Source organism: Canis lupus, chromosome 13 (genome assembly GCF_048164855.1).
Source record: "Canis lupus baileyi chromosome 13, mCanLup2.hap1, whole genome shotgun sequence".
Taxonomy (NCBI): Eukaryota; Metazoa; Chordata; class Mammalia; order Carnivora; family Canidae; genus Canis; species Canis lupus.
The window spans coordinates 43,874,654-43,897,796 of record NC_132850.1 but is presented as its reverse complement, the minus strand read 5'-3'; the positions used below and the strand labels follow the sequence as shown (position 1 = coordinate 43,897,796).

The following is a 23,143-nucleotide window of genomic DNA, read 5'->3' as shown; positions in this document are numbered from 1 at the left end:
CAGAAATCCTGCAGCCCTTTGCAGCGAGCGGTGCCTGGCTCACCGCCCATCTGCGACGGTCGCAGCCCAGGGAAGCCCGACCCACACTGCAGCCAGGGAGGGACGGCGGGGGAGCCTGGCTGCAGAGGCAAGAACCGGCCGTGGATTCGTGCGGCCCAAATGATCATCGGGGTGGGAAAAGCCACAAGTCAGGGAGCAACTACGGGGAGTGCGGGGCAGGGGGTGGCGTGTGGGGGGAAGACAGGAAATGCAGCATTTTAAACTCGGGGTGAAGGCTGGCCAGACTGACCAACCTGTTAAACCTGAAGGAGAGGATTGTATCTTTAGATGAAATCTCGACCACGCACGTCGGAGCTCAGTGACCGAGGGGGAGCCGCTCGTGCATTTGGCAACGTTTTCAGGCACACGCGGTGCTGGAGACACTCCGGGAGAGAGCCGTCGTTCAAGTCCACCCGGCGGGGCGGCGGGCTCTGCCCTTGAGGTCCCCTTCTAAAGAGCCGAGGCGCAGGCAGGCTGCGCTCCCGTGGTCGGACGCTCTCCCGTGGGGGAGGGAGGGGCCTGAAAAGGGAGGGAAGCCTGAGAAATCACGCTTCGCCCGGGCCCGGGCAAACACCGGGGGTTGAAAGCCCGCACAGGCCTCACGAGCATGCCGGGGTCCCGGCCCCGAGGAGCCCCCGCCGAGCAGCCGCTGCAGGACCCGCCCGCCGCTGCCCGCAGCCCGCTCCCGGCTCCCCGCTCCCCGCTCTGCAGGCTCCAGCCACTGCAGTAGCTCAGCACACCCGGCGGGGGCGGGGCGGGGCCTGGGGGCGGGGCCTGGGGGCGGGGCCGGGGGCGGGGCCGCGGCGGGCGGGCTCGCGGGAGGCGCGGAGGGAGGGTGTCGCGCCGAGGGAAGCGGCCCGCGGCGGAGGGAGGGGAGGCCGAGTCCTGGAAGGGGAGCTCCGCGCTGGGACTGGTTCCTTCGCAGCCATTTTCTGTCCAACCAAACAGCCGATTGGAGACGGGAGCCAACCAGGGCTGCATTGGAGGTTTGTGTCTCGCTTCGGCCAATGATCGCTCCTAAACCGACTCCACTTTAGCTCGAATGAAATGTCCGTCTCCTCCCGGCGCCGTCCCCGCCGCCAACGCCGCCGCGGCCGGGGCAACTCGCCTCCCTCCCGCGCGCCCTCCCGCCCGGGGCCGGGGCCGGGGCCGGGGCCGGGGCCTGCGAGGCCGCTCCCGCTGCGGGCCCGGCCGGGGAGCGGCTCTTTGTGCGCCGGGCCGAGGAGCGGCGGGACGCGGGCCAGGCCGCCTCCTGCCCGCCGCCGCCGAGCTCCGGCCCGAGGCCGAGGAGGGGGCGCCGGGGCACCGTCAGGCCCGTCCCGGCCGCGTCCCGGCGGCGTCCCGGCCGGCTCCATTTTGTGCGGGGAGCCGGGCGGGGGGCGCCGGCCCCGACCCTGCGCCCTTGACCGGGCGGCCGCGCGGAGTCCCCGGGGGCGCCTCCCTCCCGCCCGCCGGCCCGCGGGGGCATGGCGGGGCCGGGCCGCTTTGTCTGCCCCGGCGCCTCGGGCGGGCGGCGGGCGGCGGGCGTTGGGCGCGGGCCCGGGGCCTGGGCGGGCGAGTCGAGGGACGCGCGCCGGGGGCGGCCGCCCCACACCCGCGGGACTGACAGTCGGCGGGGCCGGGCCGGGCCGGGCGGTGGGGCCGGGCCGGGCGGTGGGGCCGGGACCAGCCCGCGCACCTTCGTGGGGAGGAAGCGAGGTCCCCGGGAGGAAGGAGTGGATTTGGTCTCCCCGCAGTCTGGCTTCACGTAAAGAATGCAGCCATCTGGCGGCTTGCGGTCCCTGGACTTGCCCCGAAGGTGGGAAGGAAGGAAGCCTTTCGGATTGGACTAAGGTTTTAATCTTCGGTGGGAGGCGGGGAGGATCTGCCAGCCCTGAGGAGCGGTAGTCTTCGAGAACAAAGAATTACAGAGCACCCACAAGTCGCAATCTTGCCCAAAGTACTGCAACAGGATAATTTAAACAAGGTTAGGTAGCATACGACCTTAAGCAGAAAGAGCATCCCACCAGCCCGCACGCACTCCACGGTGCCCTGGTTCGTGCCACGAATCACTGGGGTGGTTTGGGCGTTCGTTCTTAGTATGGAAACTCATCGGCAAAATAAAGTGGTAAGATAAGCTGATCGATATTAGTGGCATTAATAAATAAGGGTTTTATTTGTAAAGTATTGAAAGTTTAACCAGAATTCCTTAAAAGGCAATTATTCCTTCCCCGCACTGCTCCTGTAGCTTAATTTAAGGATTCTATTGATGCAAAACTCTGGTTGTTGATGCCAAAGAATGGAGGGTGGAGGAAGGGTCTGCTGCTTTTCTTGGATACAAATTTGCATTTCTTCAAACATTAAACAGATGTATGCATTCCCTTGAGCTTTCACATATATCATAACCTGCCTTTAGGAAAATGTATACCATATGAGGTGACAGTGTTTATCCTTAATATATTGAATTTAAATATATACTGAGTCAACTATTTGGGCGAGAGTGTGTGGTGAGGTGTGCCCACCCCGACCACCACCCCCCCCAAACAAAATACATAAATATATATAGCTCCATTATTTAAGTGTACTGAGGATTTCCATTTTCAAAGACACACTTCAAAAAACAAGGAAGGAATCTTCTGGGCAGTTTTGGGGTTACATGAGAATATTTAAAAAGAAATTAGACATTGCTTTTAAGATTATAGCAGAGTAGACAATGTCAGCCAGTCTATGCTGCCCCGACTGACATTTAAAAAATTCAATTCGTGGCTATAATTTTTTTTTCTGTTTACTAGATTTCATGCTTGAATGCATATCATTTTCTCTTCCTTTAAAATTAGCACTGAAAGGATATGTTTTTGTTTTGCCCCTCCCCCCAATTTAATTGCTTCACTTGAAAAAAAGGAAAGGAGCAAATGAAAAATGGAGATTGTAACATTGTAATTGATACCAATTTATTCAGCTATTTATGCCTTACAGCGAAAATGAAGTGCTATTCAGATGCAATTTTAGTCCAAAATGGTGGTGCTTTAAAATGATAAATAAAGGTCCTAATTGATTATGTTCCATGTATGTTCTCTTGGCAGCATCTATCTTCTTTTCAGTATAATCTGAGGTGCTTAATTTAAAAGCATTGTATTCTGAGATACTCTTCTCCCCTTTTGAGCTTTTGAACTCCTAAATCTCACTCTAAAACGTTAAGAAAATCATCACCGAAAAATTAAATTGGGGTGTTTGTGTCTTAATTGAATAATTTAGATGTGTAAATTTTGGTCTCGTGCATATAATTTGGGATGTTGTGATGAATATTTATGATGAACATGACTAAATTCAGGGTTATGTTGGAAAAGCAGTTCCTTCCTGCCATAGAATTAACTTGTTTTGCAAGGTCTCCAAAATATATCTACCAATTTAAGAAACTTTGACTGGGTGCCTGCTTTTTTGCACTCTGTTGAATCAGAATAGATGCCTTTTAAATTTTTACTAGGAAGAAAGCCTGTAGGCTATACGGTGTTACTACTAATAGTTGTTTATCTTCTAGGTTGAAATTGGGTGAAGATTGGATCCCTTTTTAAAAAGGTGTTCCTGAACACCACTGACAACACAGTTCTGACAGTATTTCATGACAGTAAGTATGCTTACCACTTTGGTTGTCAATTAAACAGTAATTAGCTGGAAACAAAATTATAAGTAATGTATATTGGAGATCCCAAGTAGGATGAATGCTCTTCAAGTCTAGACAGACAGTATCTCTACTCATTCTTGTTGCTTCTTTCTTTTTAGTGACTTGCACGTATTGTTGTGGGCTCCTAAGAGCTGTGGAAATTACAAGATAAAAAGCTTGTCCCAGCTCTTAAGAGTTTGTCTCTTTTGCTAGGACTTTAGTCAAGCACCAAATGGGAAATGCTGGTTCTAAGGGTAGCAGAGGTGAAGAGACCAGTGGTGTGGTATGCCTGGGTAGTTGGGAATGTTGTGGATTTAGCCTTGAAGGATGAGTGGGATGTGGATAGGTGGAAGGTATTGCCGAAAACAAAAGCCTGGAGGGAGGGATGAGTAACTGATTTGTTTAAGGGATGAGAAGTAGATCTACATCGTCCAAGTGGAGATTTCATAGGGTAATTTAGTGAGAGATACCGCTTGCCATGTCCGGATACTTAGTTCTGGATCTGCTACTATATTTGTGATGTCAGGCATGTTACAGCTTCATTGAGCCAGGAATCATGCCTCACTCCTAAAATAAAAGAGCTGTACCTGGTGATCCTTAAACAGGTACATGCTAGCACTAAGATTTTTATCAGCCCTGAAAACAGAGTTGGAAACAAGTTCAGTGAGGTTAAGTGGGGGATCCACTAATGAAAAGCTGTGAAAAACTAGGTTTTGATTTGTTGCTAAAGACTTTGAGAACCATTCTAGGTTCAGGAGCCATAGAAATGGTGTTTTAGTGGGCCCTGTCTTAAAACAGTGTGCACCCTGGTAGGTTGGGTAGTGATGCAGTGGCAGTAAAAAAAGGAAGGGCATATCCAGGAAACTTACTTACCCCTTTTAAGAGGTAACAGCTTAGGTAGAACTTAGAGGAGATAGAATATTCTAAGTATCTGGTATAATACTGATACTGGTATAATTAGCCTGGGAGGGTGGGATTGCAGTATTTGAAAAGGAGATCAGGAGCTCTCATCTTTCGCCTCCTTGCAAGAATGGGGAGGGTGAGTTTCATTTTCCAGAATCCTAAGTTGGCAGTGATGGGATATCAGACATGTACAGGCAGGATATGGTTGTAGGTTTAGGACTTCTAAGCATAGAAGTTGTATTTAACGAATCCATTAAGAGAGTGAGGGAAGAAAGAGGGAAGGATAACCTTGGAGGAAAAAATAAACCAGGGAATGATGTAGCTTTTGAAATCAAGGGAGAAGGAATTCCATGTGTAAGTGTGGGGTCTGATTACCAAGAGCAGTCAGGTAGGATGAAGGCAAGATTATACTGGCAACTTCAAAGAACAGTTTCAGTACCTGATGGGGTAGAGAAGCGCATGCCAGGAGTTGAATGGGGATGAAGAGGTGTATGAGGACTGTCGGGGTGACAGTGATAGCTAGACAAGGGTGTGGAGCAGAATTGTGGTTTTACAGGTCTGTGTGTACTTGTGTGTGTTCAGTGAGGGAGCCTAAACATGTTGAAAAAAGAGTGAAGCAGCTGGTCGGGGGTGGGGGGGTGGGGGGGGCACGGAAGATCCAGTAGAGGTGAGGGACCTTTGTGTTCTTATCCTCAAAGAGATAAAAAAGAATTGGTCCAGACGACAGGTGAAGGGGTTATGTGAGAGAGAAAACTATGCCTGAAAATAAAGGTGAGAACTGCATTTGAAGGGACAAAAATAATATTAGGTTACATTTGTTGAGTTCTTATTATGTATCGTGCACTTTGCTAAGTACTTTTTATAGAATAGCTTCGCTTCCCATTGCAACTCCATTTTAAAAATGGGGAAGCCGAGGCACCAAGAGAAGAGTAAGTCAAGACCAACCTGGGTAGTCCGTCCTAAGGGCCAGTGTTCCTGATCCTGAACCCGAAACCAGGTGCCTTGCTTACATCTCACACATAGTGTCCTTACTTGAGAATACATGTTTTTAATATACAACCAGTAGACCCAGAATTTAGAGAGGGCAAAGTAAACATTTAGGCTGATGGACTATAGGAAAAATTATTAGGAAGAAATGCTGTAAAGTACTTGGCATCTGACACCTTGGATTTAAATCCCATTTACTCTGCCACCTTGGGCAAGTCATTAGCCTTTTGTAACCTCAGTTCTCTCATTGCTTCATGGGGTCATGAACATTGCATGAGATATTTAGAAAGTGTTCAATAAATGTTAAACATGTTAAAGAGGGAACTGTTTCCTCCATTTGGGCAACAAATTATTAACATAATTTAAAAACTGCTACATCACAGAATTGTAGAATAAAAATATATTAGCCAGCTGACCATTCCTTTCACATAATATTTTAGAGAACAGTATCAGTTCAACTAAGTAATCAGAATAGTCATTAAACATTAATTAAATGCGATTGAACTACTCTTTGTCCATTCTTACCAGTTCTCTTGGATCTTTTTTTTTTTAATAATAAATTTATTTTTTTATTGGTGTTCAATTTGCCAACATATAGAATAACACCTAGTACTCATCCCATCAAGTACCCCCCTCAGTGCCCGTCACCCATCCCCCCAACCCCCGCCCTCCTCCCCTTCCACCACCCCTAGTTCGTTTCCCAGAGTTAATAGTCTTCATGTTATGTCTCCCTTTCTGAAATTTCCTACCCATTTCCTCTCCCTTCCCTTCTATTCCCTTTTACTATTATTTATATTCCCCAAACGAATGAGACCATATAATGTTTGTCCTCCAATTGACTTATTTCACTCAGCATAATACCCTCCAGTTCCATCCACGTCAAAACAAATGGTGGGTATTTGTCGTTTCTAATGGCTGAGTAATATTCCATTGTATACATAAACCACATCTTCTTTATCCATTCGCCTTTTGATGGACACCGAGACTCCTTCCACAGTTTGGCTATTGTGGACATTGCTGCTAGAAACATCGGGGTGCAGGTGTCCCTGCGTTTCATTGCATCTGTATCTTTGGGGTAAATCCCCAGCAGTGCAATTGCTGGGTCGTAGGGCAGGTCTATTCTTAACTCTTTGAGGAGCCTCCAGACAGTTTTCCAGAGTGGCTGTACCAGTTCACATTCCCACCAACAGTGTAAGAGGGTTCCCTTTTCTCCGCATCCTCTCCAACATTTGTGGTTTTCTGCCTTGTTAATTTTCCCCATTCTCACTGGTGTGAGGTGGTATCTCATTGTGGTTTTGATTTGTATTTCCCTGATGGCAAGTGATGCAGAGCATTTTCTCATGTGCGTGTTGGCCATGTCTATGTCTTCCTCTGTGAGATTTCTGTTCATGTCTTTTGCCCATTTCATGATTGGATTGTTTGTTTCTTTGCTGTTGAGTTTAAACAGTCTTTTTTTTTTTTTTTTTTTAATTTATTTATGATACAGAGAGAGAGAGAGAGAGACAGAGATACAGGCAGAGGGAGAGGGAGAAGCAGGCTCCATGCACCAGGAGCCCGACGTGGGACTCGATCCCGGGTCTCCAGGATCTTGCCCTGGGCCAAAGGCAGGCGCTAAACCGCTGCACCACCCAGGGATCCCTGCTATTGAGTTTAATAAGTTCTTTATAGATCTTGGAAACTAGCCCTTTATCTGATACGTCATTTGCAAATATCCTCTCCCATTCTGTAGGTTGTCTTTTAGTTTTGTTGACTGTATCCTTTGCTGTGCAACAGCTTCTTATCTTGATGAAGTCCCAATAGTTCATTTTTGCTTTTGTTTCTTTTGCCTTCGTGGATGTATCTTGCAAGAAGTTACTGTGGCCGAGTTCAAAAAGGGTGTTGCCTGTGTTCTCTAGGATTTTGATGGAATCTTGTCTCACATTTAGATCTTTCATCCATTTTGAGTTTATCTTTGTGTATGGTACAAGGGAGTGGTCTAGTTTCATTCTTCTGCATGTGGATGTCCAATTTTCCCAGCACCATTTATTGAAGAGACTGTCTTTCTTCCAGTGGATGATCTTTCCTCCTTTATTGAATATTAGTAGACCATAAAGTTGAGGGTCCACTTCTGGATTGTCTATTCTGTTCCATTGATCTATGTGTCTGTTTTTGTGCCAGTACCACACTGTTTTGATGACCACAGCTTTGTATTACAACTTGAAATCTGGCATTGTGATGCCCCCAGCTATGGTTTTCTTTTTTAAAATTCCCCTGGCTATTCGGGGTCTTTTCTGATTCCACACAAATCTTAAAATAATTTGTTCTAACTCTCTGAAGAAAGTCCATGGTATTTTGATAGGGATTGCATCTAATGATTCATTAGTTCACCTACTGTCTTGTCATTCTCCTACATGCCCTTCCTCTTCATTGTCTGGATAAAACTTGACACTGTAGCTTCTCTACTCTTACACCGGGTACATGTGTGACGCCTGGCCATGCTGGTCCCATTGTGCATTTGTGGTCGTCAGCTCCTGCTCAGCTCTTCGCACTGCCCAGTGCTCCCATTCTGTCTCCAGCTGCAGGAACCCCAGCAGCGTCTCCTCCATCCTTGTCTGCTTTGTTTTTACTCAGTGCCCAGGCCTGCTCATCTGACCTCCTGAAAGGCTCTTTCATCAGTCCCCTTGATCCCTACTGCCGTTTTGCTGGACAGCATCTGGGGAGTGTTATCATCTCGCCAGAATTCATGCTCTGACTATGGCCTCATGGTCCTTTGTGGTCTTCTGCCCCCATTCTTGCCCTGTTCTGCCTATTTAGACACTGGACTGTAGCCAGAGTGATCTTTTCAAAAAATCTTTTTTGCACAGTTCTGCAAAAACTTCCTTTTGATTTGTTCTTATGCACAAGGCACTGCTTGATCTAGCCTCTACTTTGTCCATTCTGGTCCACCAGTAGTAGATTTCTATTTCCTTGGCCTGGAACATTGTTTTCCCATTTTTTCCTTGCCTGACCAATTTCTGTCTTTGAATCTCAGTTTAAGTGTCATTTCCCGTGACCACTTCCTTGACTCCCCAGACAAATGTGGCCCCTTTTGCAATAAGCTCTCAAAGCATACAACAAAACACTTGTTTCCCTTAGCACTTGGCACTAGCAATTAGTCAGTTGTAATTATTTAATAGCTATATACATAACGTTTACTGGGTATTCCTGTTAATACTGTGCTGTCTTTCCATGGGGAGTCCCGTCTCGCTCAAGGTCTCATGCCAAGTAAGTAGGAAGGAATTCAAACCAGGTGATAGGATTCCAGAGCCTGTGCTGTGGAAATATTAATAGACTACACTCCCCACTCCTTTCCCCTGCCACTAGTTTGCATAATACCTGTCTTCCCTGCAAGATGAGGACAGAGATCTTGTCTATGCTGTTGACTGCTACATCCCCAGCACATAGCACGGACCTGATAAATACCAGGTGCTTACTTGGTAAATATTTGTTAAGTGGCTTACTTACAATCTGGCTTACAATCTCCACTTTATTTTGAATATTTTTAAAATTTTTTAAATACTTATTTATTTATTCATGAGAGAGAGAGAGAGGCAGAGACATAGGCAGAGAGAGAGAAGCAGACTTCTTGCAGAGAGCCTGATGTGGGACTCAATCCCCAGACCCAGGATCACCCCTGAGCCAAAGGCAGATGTTCAACCGCTGAGCCACCCAGGAGTCCCTATTTTGAATATTTTAATAGAAGTTTAGACCTTGTAAAAGCCTTCAGGATGTATCTAGCAAGTTTCCCTGCCTCATTTCCCCCTTCAGATGTTTGAGTGGCTAGCTATTGTAAACATAAAAGATGAGGCCAGTTTGTTGAATGGAAGGTACTAATCCTTGGGGATTCAAAGAAGGGAACACTAATATTGGACGTGCAGGATGGAGTAAATCAAAGATTTCAGGAGGATGGGAGAACACTGGGATTAATGGCAGGATTTTAACGGTAGAAAGATAGAGGACAGGAAGACAGAGATGGGGTGAAACGACAAGAGGAGCTACGACTTGTAGACCTAAAGACACACACAGCTAAGCCTGCTATGTGCAGCTTATCCTCAGGGAGGGAGGATGGGATTGCTGTCTCCTGGGTACACCACGCACCAAACATAGCTCTTGAGCAGGTTCCCTTTCTTTGATTCTGACAACAAATACTTGCAGAGTATGTTTTAGAAGACTGAGGTTTCGAGGCTAATGCTGTGAATCCAAATGATAATCTTGCTACTAATTTCAGTGTATGACAAAGGTAATGTGATTTGAACTTTTTACCTTTAATACTTTTTTAGTGTTCTATTTATAAATTAATAAATCTCCCAGGGCCAGCCCGGGTGGCTCAGCGGTTTAGCGCCGCCTTCAGCCCAGGGCCTGATCCGGGAGTCCTAGGATCGAGTCCCACGTTGGGCTCCCGGCATGGACCTGCTTCTCCCTCTGCCTGTGTCTCTGCCTCTCTCTCTCTCTCTGTCTCTCTCATGAATAAATAAAATTTTAAGAAAAAAAAAAATCTCCCAGATACCCACCCACCCCACCCCACCCCAACAAAGATTTGTTTCCAGTTGTAGGTTCTGAAACAGCGGCTTTGGTCCTTTCTCTTGAACCTTGATCTCTCTAATCTCCCTTAGGGCATTGTAAAAACTAGTCAGTTCACAGCTATCCTAATTGAGCTTTTATGGTTAATAAATCCATCATCAAATCAAAGAGCACTCTTCTAGTATCTCGTTGATATTTTAGAATTAAAATGGCATTTTATTTTTGGGTAATGTTTCACATTAGCTGTTTAATATGGGGAAGGTGATACTATTTCCATTTTATATAGAAATACATTTAACAGGTAGGGATGCTGTTTTCAGGGATCAGCAGGAGAGTCAGTATCAGAGCTCACTAACTGTTGTTTATTACCTTTTAGAAGCCACTAAGAAGTATCAATAAATAGATACCCTCTACTTGTGCAAATTATTAAAGGTAGGTAAACTCTATTCTCTAGCCCCTTAGAAAACTATGTAGATTATGGAAATGTATCTTTATCAACAATTAAATTAGACACTGCAGTCAACAGATGTATCAAAGAAATGCCATGTTATTGAAGACTTGGAAACTAGCCTGCTGTTTTCCTAGTAGATGAAAATCCAACAGCCAGAGAAGGACATGGTACACAAGGATTTAAATAGTGCAGTTAATAACATTAAACTTGTTATCAAGGTCCTGGGCCTGGATAAACATTTAGGGTCAAGTGTTTTTTTGATTTGGCCTGAAAACATGTATAGATTGTACTTAGTTTTACTACTCTTTTTATTCAGGTAATGCATTTACAATTTTTCCACCTACAAATAGCTAGTCCCTTATTGTTTTGTATAGTAGTATTTGCAAAGCAGAAAGACTTCCAGGATTTGCCATGTTGGTGAAATGGAATGGAGACAGTTCAAGGCTTATGGGTGTTTTCTCTAGATTTTCCCTCTTAGAATTCTTTTAGCTCTAAGCAAACTTAATCAGGCTTCTTTCTTTTTGTTGTTGTTAAAGATTTTATTTATTTAACAGAGAGAGCACACAAAGGGGAACAGCAGAGAGAGAAAAAGAAGCAGACTCTCTGCTGAGCCAGCAGCCCAATGTGGGGCTCTATCCCAGGATATCCCAGATCATGACCTGAACCAAAGGCAGACACCCAACTGACTGAGGCATTCAGGCATCCCTAGCAGACTTCTTTTAAAATAGTCATTTTAATTCCCATTCTTGTCTATGGTTATAATTTTATTGTTTTCATATGTAGATCTTCAATCTCCCTGACCCTGCCTTTTTTTTTTTTTTTTTTTTCTAATTTTAATTATTTATTCGTGAGAGACACATTGAGAGAGGCAGAGACACAGGCAGAGGGAGAAGCAAGCTCCATGCAGGGAGCCCGATGTGGGACTTGATCCCGGGTCTCCAGAATCATGCCCTGGGCTGAAGGCAGGCGCTAAACCGCTGAGCCACTCAGGCTGCCCCTTTTCTTTTTTCTTTAAAGAATCTGAAGTTTGAGGACAGAGGTAGGACTGTTGAGTAGAATTAGAGGTTATAGGCTCATTTAAAGTATTAGTGTGCTTTTGGGTTGCATGGGCACAGATTTATCCAAGGAATCCATATGCATCCCATACCAAACAACAGTTTGAACCAAGGCATTGCCTCTCGTGGAGCTTTTGTGAGACATCAGAGAAAGTTTGCAGCAGGAGCAAAGTATTTGCATAGGACTATCATGCTTTAGCAAGACAGCAGAAAGTGTTGGAAATCGGTGACTTTTAGGTGACTGCTAAGCTGACTTTGGCTTTGCTTGTCACTCCAGGGACAAGCTAGGTTGTAAGTCAGGGTTGTCTGCACTTATGATGAGTATGCAGTTGAAAAGAAAGAGGTGTGTGTTTTAGATTCATTTTGTTTCCTTGTTGGTCTTATGCCTATCACTTATAGAGTGTAGATAGGGGAATCTTGAATCACTGGAAAATTATCAAAAGGTTTCCAAATCAAGAGGTATCTTTTCTTTCAGTAAGCTTAATGTCTTGAAAACTAATTGACCCATCCTATGACAGTTATGAGCATTGAATCTATTACGCTTTTTAGACGTTTTATTGAAGAGTATTATAAAATTTCTTTCCTCGTAGATGGATGGCGACAGTGCTACCACAGATGCTTCTCAACTAGGCATCTCTGCAGACTACATCGGAGGAAGCCACTATGTTATACAGCCTCATGATGGTAAGAAAGCCACGGTCAAAGACATTCACTAGCAGAAACAACTTAGTGGGAATTATATTAATGTGATGCTCCAGGTTACTTTTATCTTTACAGGAAAATTAGCAGTCTTGTGTCAAAGTTCAGTGATAGTCTAAAAAGATGTACCATACTGTTTTTACTAGAAATAGTCATCAAAAGAGAGATGAAGTCTAGAAAAGAATTCTATTAAAGTATGTTTTTGGGGCACCTGGGTGGCTCAGTCAGTTAAGCATCCAATCTTGATATCAGCTCAGATCTTGATCTCACTGTTTGAGTTCAAGCCCCTCATTGGGCTCCATGCTGGGCATACTTAAAAAAGGAAAATATATATATGCTTCTTAAAATTGGCACAGTTTCTTTAAAGATTTGTTACTGATGTCCTGTTTAAGTATTAAGTATGACAAATTCTTACTTAATTGGTAGAGTAAATTAAATAGTTCTTTAGAGGGTGAGTTCCTAGCTATTGTATTTCTAGTACTTATGAGCAGACTATTTTTGGGTTTTATTCAATATTAAGTTTGAACTATGTTAGGTATTAGAATGGCAGTATCATGTTGGCCTATGAGAAATAATGTACTTCAGTGTCATTCTGATGTGTAATATTAAAAAAATGTGAGAGATGTTTGTTTTTGAGAGAAAGATATATACATTTTATTTTTATTTTTATTTTTATTTTTATTTATTTATTTATTTATTTTAGCGAGAGCTTGTGTGTGAGTTGGGAGAGGGGCAAAGGGAGAGAGAATACCAAGCAGGCTCCATGCTCAGAGTGGAGCCCAACTTGGGGTCAGATCTCATGATGAGATCAAGACCTGAGCTGATATCAAGAGTTTGATGCTTAACTGAACTGAGCCACTTAGCCAGCCACCCCGAAGATATATTTTTTAGGAGGCAGTTGGAAGTGGGTAATTAGTTACTTCATCCTGAAACAGAGATACACATAAAAATGTAACTAAAAAAAAAAAAAAAAAAAAAAAAGTAGCTCGAATCAGCATAAGTGCCTTTCTTTTTTTAATACATACAAAGAGTGGGAAATTTACTTACAGGATACTGTATTTCATTATAAGAGAATATTAGTGGTACTGTGAAAGCTGCAGTTATATCTAAGTCTGGATAATTTGAGGATTCGTTTTTATATAAACATTGGATCAGACTACAGCTTTGTTCAGAAACTTACATTAGTTTTATCCAATTGGGTCAGTAATATTCAAGTCCACTTTTTCCATTCTATATAAACTTGGTTTTGCATAAACATATAACCTCATAATCTGGCAATTTGCAAGGAACCATAGGTCATAGTCTGTAAGTTTTCTAGTTAAGCTATGTAACAGATATTTATGAGTACCTCTTCTGTGGAAGATAATCTACCAAGTTCTGGGAAGTATATAGAGCTGGTCCCTGGCCTCAGATAGTAAACATCGAATAGGGAGGATGAGAAATAAAAGGAATTATAAAATATGTCAGAAAAGGCTCAGAGAAGCACTTTGATATTCTTTGAGAGATCACTTCTGAAGGTGCTGTGGAGATGTTTTTGAGCTTTCTGGAGAACAGATACGTAAGGTTTTAGCAGGCCAAGTTGAGGATAAAAGGACTTGAGGCCGTGGGTTTGAAACTAATAACTAGGTTCGGTTATGGCTGTGAGAATGTGAAAAGAACTACTATTCTCCTCCCTAAAAGTGATTAGGAAATGAGCCAGAATGGTTCTTAGTTTCAGGTAGTCTTCTCTATCTTGAAGTAAAGATGATGAGAAACTTTAAACCAAGTCCTTTTTGTTTCTTTAGATACTGAGGACAGCATGAATGATCATGAAGACACAAATGGTTCAAAAGAAAGTTTCAGAGAACAAGATATCTATCTTCCAATTGCAAATGTAGCAAGGATAATGAAAAATGCCATACCTCAAACGGGAAAGGTAATGCAGAGGACACATTTTACCCAGTTTCCTTTTCCAGGGAAGAGGGGAACATAGACCTACATGGGTGTGTAGTTCCTGAATACGGTCAGTTGTAGATTTCAGCCATTCAGCCCTCCAGCAAGTCCAGTAGCTCCTACAGTTCTGCACACTTTTTTTCTTTTTTAAAGATTTTATTTTTCTTTTTTTTTTTTTTTTTTTTTAAATTTTTATTTATTTATGATAGGCACACAGTGAGAGAGAGAGAGGCAGAGACACAGGCAGAGGGAGAAGCAGGCTCCATGCACCGGGAGCCCGACGTGGGATTCGATCCCGGATCTCCAGGATCGCGCCCTGGGCCAAAGGCAGGCGCCAAACCGCTGCGCCACCCAGGGATCCCAGATTTTATTTTTCTTCATGAGAGACACACAGAACGAGAGAGAGGCAGAGACACAGGCAGAGGGAGAAGCAGGCTCCATGCAGGGAGCCTGACGTGGGACTTGATCCCGGGTCTCCAGGATCAGGCCCTGGGCTGAAGGCGGTGCTAAACCATTGAGCCACCTGGGCTGCCCCAGTTTTACACACTTAGTTACGCTGTTTGCAGTTCTCACACCGGCGCCCCCCACCCCCACCCCAAACAACACTGCGTCCCCTTCCCGACTTGAAGCTGATAAAACAAAATTAAGAATCTCCTTTAAAATAGGTACATTATGAGAACTATCAGGTTTGGGTATATGGAGTTGTAGCTTCTATAATGTTGCAGCAAAATTGGGTCATTTTGGTCTAATGAAAAAAAATCCTTAGATTTGGAATCAGCTATTTTTATATAATCATAAATATTAACATACATTTAAATTTAACTGGCATGATTTTTTTAAAAAGTAGTTCTGTCTTGAGACAACCATATAGACATTTATACCAACTTACAAAAACTCGTCACTCTACTCATCACTTGTTCTGAATTACAATCCACATTTTTAATATTTTATATTGCACAATAAACTTTTTCTCACTGTAGCTTATAAAGTACTTACAAAAGTAATAAAGCTCACAAAGAAATATATTATTAAAATACATAGCTAAGCCTACAAATTCCAATATGAGAGGTTCTCCTTATGTTCTAAAGGGAAATAAAGCACAACTGCTGATTACTGTTTCTGTGGCTAGGCCTGTGTTGTCTAGTACCTCAGGCCACCAGCCAGATGCAGTTATTGAGCACTTGAAATGTGGCAAGTCTGAATTAAGATGTGCTGTAAATGTAAAACATACTTCAGATTGTAGAGGCTTAGTATGAAAAAAAGAAGGAAAATAATTTTAAAATAGATTCTGTGTTTAAATATTTTGATTTATTGGGTTAAAATAATTATTAAAATTAATTTCACCTTTTTTTAAACATAGCTACTAGAAAATCTAAAGTTATGTGTATAGCTAGCATATTATCTTGCCCACCTACATTTATGCAGCTCTTTACTTTTCTCGGGATGTAAAATGGGCAAGGAGGTAGAAGACAGTACGTTTCAGCAAGGCTTTTATTGTTCCTGTTAGAAGTGGCTTTGGAAGACGAATGGATAAAGAAGATGTGGTATATGTATACAATGAAATATTAGCCATTAGAAATGACAAATACCCACCATTTGCTTCGATGTGGATGGAACTGGAGGGTATTATGCTGAGTGAAATAAGTCAGTTGGAGAAGGACAAACATATGGTCTCATTCATTTGGGGAATATAAAAAATAGTGAAAGGGAATAAAGGGGAAAGGAGAAAAAATGAGTGGGAAATATCAGAAAGGGAGACAGAACATGATAGACTCCTAACTCTGGGAAACGAACAGGGGTGGTAGAAAGGGAGGTGGGTGGGGGTGGGGGTGACTGGGTGACAGGCACTGAGGCGGGCACTTGATGGGATGAGCACTGGGTGTCGTGCTATATGTTGGCGAATTGAACTCCAATATAAAGAAAAAAGAAAAGAAAAGAAAGAAGAAAGAAAAGGAAGGAAGGAAAGAAAGAGGAAAGAAAAGGAAAGGAAGGAAGGAAAGAAAGAAAGGAAGGAAAGGGAGGGAGGGAGGAAAGAAGGAAGGAAGGAAGGAAAGGAGGGAGGGAGGGAAGGAGGAGAGAAGGGAAGGGAAGGGAGAAGAAAAGAAAGAAAGAGAAAGAAAAGAAAAAGAAAAGAAAGAAAGAAACAGAAAGAAAGAAGGAAAGAAAGAAAGAAGAAAGAAAGAAAGAAAGAAAGAAAGAAAGAAAGAAAGAAAGAAAGAAAGAAAGAAAGAAAGAAAGAAATGACTTTGGAATTGCATGATTTAATTCATTAGTTTAACTTTGAAACCCCACACCTTTAAGAGAAGAATTGCTTTTATAGTAAAGTGGCAGGTGTATGCTGCTTTTTAATAAACTCAAAATCTATACCTGACACTTAATATCTTCAGTAATAAAAATGTCACAAGATGTCATTATTTCACTCCCTGTAAGCCTTACATGAATTCATTGTTTTGTCTTTTAAAAATTTTTTCTTGTCCTTATTTGTGGAAGTGCTAGGGCAAAGAGGTGATACCTGCATCTAGCCCACACTATACTATATACACTATGGGATTGATTTTCTTGGGGTACTTGGTTAGTAAGATTTCATCTTTACGGGATGGTAGGGACATCCAGTGGTTGCTTTTTTTTTTTTTTTTTTTTTTTTTTAAGATTTATTTATTTATTCATGAGAGTCACAGAGAGGCAGAGACATAGGCAGAGGGAGAAGCAGGCTCCCTGTGGAGAGCCCAGTGTGGGACTAGATTCCGGATCTTGGGATCACGCCCTGAGCCAAAGGCAGACGCTCAACCACTGAGCCACCCAGGCAATCAATCCCCAGTGGTTGCTTTTATAACCTAAACTTACCTGTTTTCTGTGAATAGTTGTCACAGTGGCTTCTTTCACTGGTATTTGAGTTTTTATCTCACTCCGAGTGTTGGGATTTTGATAGTACACATTTTGTCAATGTAATTAGCATGTTATTTCAAAGATGAAATGTCAACAGCCATGAACTAAAATCTGTATTCTTCTAAATAGCTTTTTATTTTTGTAGGTTGTTATGAATGGGATGGTTATATTCCCTTCAAATTTACCTGTGATTTTTCTCTTCAGATTGCAAAAGATGCCAAAGAATGTGTTCAGGAATGTGTGAGTGAGTTCATCAGCTTTATAACATCTGAAGCAAGTGAAAGATGTCATCAAGAGAAACGGAAGACAATCAATGGAGAAGATATTCTCTTTGCCATGTCAACCTTAGGCTTTGACAGTTATGTAGAACCTCTAAAATTATACCTTCAGAAATTCAGAGAGGTAAGTAAGATGATCTCCATTTGCTTTTAAGAAACTAAGATATACTATTTACTTTAATTTTTTAAATGTATCATCGATCAGAAGAAGCATGTAATCATTTAAATCATTTAAATAGTATGTCAAAAAAGGAAATAGTATATCCTTTCTTTTTCCCGTTGTTACTAATGACATCATTGTTGGGTAATGATTGAGAGCATTGGACTCTGGATTACAACCACCTGAGGCTGAGTCTCAGCTCCACATGTGACATCAGGCAGATTATTTAATACATTAGGCTGTAGTTTCCTGGTCTGTAAAGTGAGGTTACTAATAGTACCTACCTCCCAGGGTTAATGAGTGAACTAAGTAAAATAATCTATGTACAGCCCTTAGCTTGGCATATAGTGAGCACTCAGTAATCGTAAAACATGCTATGGTTATTATTAATTTAAAAGAGGTAGCATCTTAAAGCTTGGGGCCTTCTAGATAAGAAAAAAGGAATTATAACTATCTCTTTTTTTTTTTTTAGTTAAATTCTTCTGCATTTCCTTTTGGATTTATCTTTGCCCATGGTATGAATTTTGTGGAGATAAATTGAGATCAGCATATTTATTTCTATACTCCAACTTGGGTGTCAGATTCACATTGCTTTCAGAATACTTTATTAGCTTTAATGTTAGAATCCCATTAAATTAGTGATCTATGCATCAAATGATTAAAGTATGAAGAGAATGTAAAAATTCTTCACAGTACTTTTCCAAATTTTTTCATCATAGAATCTTAAAGTGAATGAATGGAAACTTAGAGCTATATTATGTTTGGTCCAAACTATATTTTTGATTTAGGAATTAAGACTTTTAAACTTGGGATCCCTGGGTGGCGCAGCGGTTTGGCGCCTGTCTTTGGCCTAGGGCGCGATCCTGGAGACCCAGGATCGATTCCCACATCGGGCTCCCGGTGCATGGAGCCTGCTTCTCCCTCTGCCTGTGTCTCTGCCTCTCCTTCTCTCTCTGTGACTATCATAAATAAATAATAAAAAATTTAAAAAAAAAAAAAAAAAAGACTTTTAAACTTGCTGTTATAGTACTGCCCACTTGGCTGAGAGTGGCTCTATATATATAGTTAAATGATAATTTGGATCATTTATAGTAGATATATGAGCTGAACATTTATAGTATTTTGCAGACTACTTCATCTGTAAGTAGATTTCTATTTTCCTTTTGATGTAGTGTGGAATTAGAATAATTTTATTTTTATCCATAAATATTTTAGATTTTCTAGGCCATTACTAACACTGTCTTGTGATGAATACTGCTTATATAAAAAGTTAGCATTTTGAAGGACCTCTTCATATATAATTAACCAGAAGTGTAAATAAATATTCCATGCAGTGTTTGTAATAATAGAAGCTCCTAATTTTAGGAAACAAGCATTTTCATCTAGAAAACAGTTTCTTTTGAATACCAGTGATTACTTATTTAATTTTTCCTTCCCCAGGCTATGAAAGGAGAGAAAGGAATTGGTGGAACAGTCACAGCTACAGATGGGCTAAGTGAAGAACTTACAGAGGAGGCATTTAGTAAGCAGTGTTACGATACATTTATGCAACTAAATTTGTTCTTATAAGTCCTGTAGTTTGTTAGCAGTTATTAATACTAAATGTAATGGTACTTTTGGAATATCAGCCCCGACTATTTTGACATAATACTATTTTGAGTAGTTCTTACTAGTTCATGATCTTCTAGTTGAAGTCAGTGAGGGATAAGTATAGAAATTTAAATTCTGCAGACATTATAATCTTTTACCCATAGTTCTGATTTCCATAGCTTCTAGTTTTTGGTTTAAGATTCACATGAGGGCAGCCCGGGTGACTCAGCGGTTTAGCACTGCCTTCAGCCCAGGGCCTGATCCTGGAGTCATGGGATCAAGTCCCACATCGGGCTCCCTGCATGGAGCCTGCTTCTCCCTCTGCCTGTGTCTCTGCCTCTCTCCCTCTCTCTCTGTGTCTCTCATGAATAAATAAATAAAATCTTTTAATAATAAAAGATTCACATGAGATAGGAATATTGAGAATTGTAGCTTGTAATAAAAAATCTTGTGATTTAAATAAATTTGAACTGAAGGATTTAAAAATAAAAAAACTGAATGGGATGCCTGGCTGGTTGGAGGAGTATGTAACTCTTGATCTTGGGATTTGAGTTTGACCCCCACCCATTGGGTGTAGAGATTATTTAAAAATAAAAAATCTTAAAAAAAAAAAAAAGCAATATTGTCATTGGTGAAATAAAAGGTCTATGGTGATTCTACTTCTCATATAAAATTTATAGGTATATATTTTGTATTTCTCATATGTAAAATACATGTGCTTAGTTAATGTAAGTGTTGCTCCCAGCTAAGCCTCGTGATATAGGTCTGCCTATGAATTAGAAACCCCATCTAGTCTCTCTGCAGATTTGTACACACAGGCAGTTAGCTCAGCTACATTTTAGAGAAATGAAGATTCAGAAAACTGAAAACTGTACGAGGAAAAATGTTTTTTTAGGGAACTTTTTTTAAAATGCTAAATATGATTTTTGTCCAAGATTACATTGATTAGTGGCAGAATTGTAATGAGACTAATGGCACAACCTTAGGGTTCAGACCCAAAGTCAATGCAATATCTTCCTGCTTTAACTTTTGTCTTCTAGCTAACCAGTTACCAGCTGGGTTAATAACTGCAGATGGTCAACAGCAAAATGTTATGGTTTATACAACGTCATATCAACAGGTAAATACAACCTTCTTTGTATTTTAAGTTATCTAAAAAATTGATTGTAGTCATTGATTTTTATTACAGGTAGTTAATTGCAGCACATTACGGTGGACCCATGAACAACATGGGTTTGAATTGCACGGTTCCACTTATGTGGATTTTTTTAATAGTATTATAGATGTGTTTTTCTCTTCCTTATGATTTTCTTAATAACATTTACTTTTTCTAGCTAGTTTTGTTGGAAGAATACAGTATATAATACATAAAGCATACAAAACGTGTTAATTGACTATGTTATTGGTAAGGCTTTTGGTCAATAGGAGGCTATTAAGATTTTGGAGAGGCAAAAGTTGTGTGAGGATTTTCAGCTGCAGAGGTTGGTGCCCCGAACCCTAGTGTTGTTCAAGGATCATCTGTATTAAGGACCTGATAGGGGATCCCTGGGTGGCTCAGTGGTTTAGCACCTGCCTTCAGCCCAGGGCATGATGCTGGAGTCCCAGGATCGAGTCCCGCATCGGGCTCCCTGCATGGAGCCTGCTTCTCCCTCTGCCTGTGTCTCTGCCTCTCTCTGTGTCTGTCATGAATAGATAAAATCTTTAAAAAAAAAAAAAAAAAGGACCTAATAACGTTATTGAAAATTGCTTTCTCAAAACATATAATTATATATTCTCTTATTGATTAAAAATATGTACACATATACTCATATTTGCATAGATTTCTAGAAAGATACATAAATTATTAAAGTAGCTCCCTTGGGTAGACAGAATGGAGATTTGGGGGTGAGAAGTGGATTTATTTTCCATTGTCTATTGCTTTTATTTGAATATCTACAATATATGTTATTTTTAAAATATGTATGTTATTTTTAAAATATTTTTTTCTTTAATTCTGCTCAATTTAAATTTTCTGCTCTTAGATTTCTGGTGTTCAACAAATTCAGTTTTCATGATCTGAAGAAATGGTGGCATGGGGAGTGGAGAGAAGCAAAAGAGTCTGTATGATTCTGGAAACAGAGACCTTATAAGGAAGTGATTGGGGAAAAGATGTCTCTTTGTATATTAAATAGCTGTAATGTAGCTTCCTGATGCTTGACTAATTGAGGTGTTAATTCTGACTTGAGAATCTTTTTTCATGAATGATTTTAAAGAAAAATTTGGATTTTAAAGGTATTAAAATATTTTTGTTTTGTACGAGAGTTTGTTGCTCTGTATGACTCCTGTATGCATTGTATATTGCAATTTATTACTGTCAGAGATTTGTAGACAGTTTCTTATTTTCATATTGAATCATGTTACTTTTGTAATTCAAGTAAGCAGCTGGGTTAATTCATGATGTTTGCCCTTTTAATAAAATACAAGGGTAGAGTTCATTTTGAATGCAAGTTGCCTTTATTATAAATTTGAGTTTGTCTTGGTTATATAATATCTTGCATGGTAACCTAGCTAGATTTTTAGCATTTGCCATATTTATTAAAATTAATTTTTTGTAAAACATTCATAGCTTAAGCAGCACCATTTTTTAAAAATGTAATTGAAAAATCAAGTGTAAATGCAGAAGCAAACATTGTCTGCCCTATTAAACTCGGTGCCCGTTAACAGTGTTTACACTGTTCATTGTGCCTGTTAAGATAGTTTTAGTTTATTGGAGCTTTTGTTAAGACCAGATTTGTTTTTGAGTTATGTTATTATGAGTGTTGGAATTCATTTAAGCTTAATGTAGTCCTAGTGCTCTTGAAATGGTGCCCTTTTCATTTTTATATGATTTTTCCAAAGCATATCTTCAAATACTAAAGTATCCTCTTCCAGAAGAGGAATTTTATAGTCTGATGGTAAATGTCCTCGTTTTACCTTTTTAATTGATATGTCAAGTTTCCTAATTATACTATGGGAACCAAGAAACGTCAGACATCATTGTGTGTGTACAGACCTTTCTCTACATGGGTGAGTGAATGCAGTGGAGAACAGAGTGTGTGCTACAGATGGTGTGAAACAGAAGCCCCAACTTCTAGTGCTGTCTTGATCTTTGCAATAAACTAAACTTAGATAATGTAACTTTGTATAATTTAGTAGTATGTACTTGGGTTGTTCCTTTTTTAAAATGAGGATTTGTATATTCTCATCTGGTTTTTTTGGTGATGATTAACCTGTTTTGGGTTTTGTTTTGTTTTGTTTTTTTTTAATATCAACAATTGCTATTGTATAATAGTTTGCCTAAAAGACGATTTAAATGTCATCCTGGAAGGACACTCAAATTTATAAGATAGAAGCAATTTCACAGATATGGGCTGAACAGAAATATTTACCTTGTCAGAGGGAGACTTTGGGGCACATATTTGGGCTAATCTGAGGTTATTAATAACTTCCTCAATACCCTCCCATTTAATTTCAGTATAGAAAATTCAAATAGGCAAAAAAGGGGGAGGGGGCATTAAGCAAAATCAACTATCATCCTACTATGCTGAAATAACCAATGTTAATATTTTGGTAAATATCACTTGTCCTCTTACTTTGCTAAATATGTATATTTTTATAAAAATGGGCTCATACTTGCTTACTGTTTTGTAACCTGCTTTTTTTCACTTAACAATATATTGTAAACATCTTTCCCAGGTCATTACATAGTCTTTTATTTTTATTCATTTATTATTCTGTTAGTATGGCTGAACTATAATTTATTTAATCCTCTATTGGACATTTTGACTATATGCATCTTTTCACAGTTAAAAACACTTCACTGAATCGTGTACATCCATGACTATTTTCTTAAATTCTTAGAAGTAGAATTGCTAAGGTTAACAGATACACAAAATTTTAATGCTTTTGATACTTCCATAGTAGTGTATTTCTGAAATAGTTTCCATTTGATCCAGTACATAACTG

At 40.8% G+C, this 23,143-nt stretch overlaps 1 protein-coding gene across 6 annotated transcripts; it reads left to right on the top strand.

Moving 5' to 3' along the window:
* The first annotated feature begins 887 nt into the window (after positions 1-887).
* On the top strand, positions 888-22,315 carry NFYB (nuclear transcription factor Y subunit beta). Of its 6 annotated transcripts, none has more exons than XM_072773415.1 (9): positions 888-1,025; positions 3,557-3,643; positions 10,485-10,540; positions 12,205-12,298; positions 14,098-14,228; positions 17,336-17,533; positions 19,010-19,091; positions 20,200-20,279; positions 21,181-22,315. In XM_072773415.1, exons 4-9 carry the CDS (start codon positions 12,205-12,207, stop codon positions 21,211-21,213), a joined length of 618 nt encoding a protein of 205 aa, XP_072629516.1. In that variant the 5' UTR covers positions 888-1,025; positions 3,557-3,643; positions 10,485-10,540; the 3' UTR covers positions 21,214-22,315. The 6 variants fall into 6 exon arrangements, with proteins under 6 accessions (XP_072629516.1, XP_072629513.1, XP_072629517.1 ...); XM_072773416.1 differs by lacking the exon at positions 888-1,025 and adding an exon at positions 1,238-1,837; XM_072773417.1 differs by lacking the exon at positions 888-1,025 and adding an exon at positions 2,008-2,146.
* The last annotated feature ends 828 nt before the right edge of the window (positions 22,316-23,143 follow it).

Coding starts and splice junctions, on each gene's coding strand:
- NFYB (XM_072773412.1), top strand. Junction 12,299..14,097: donor TGTTATACAGCCTCATGATG/GTAAGAAAGCCA, acceptor TTGTTTCTTTAG/ATACTGAGGACAGCATGAAT. Junction 20,280..21,180: donor ATACAACGTCATATCAACAG/GTAAATACAACC, acceptor TTCTGCTCTTAG/ATTTCTGGTGTTCAACAAAT.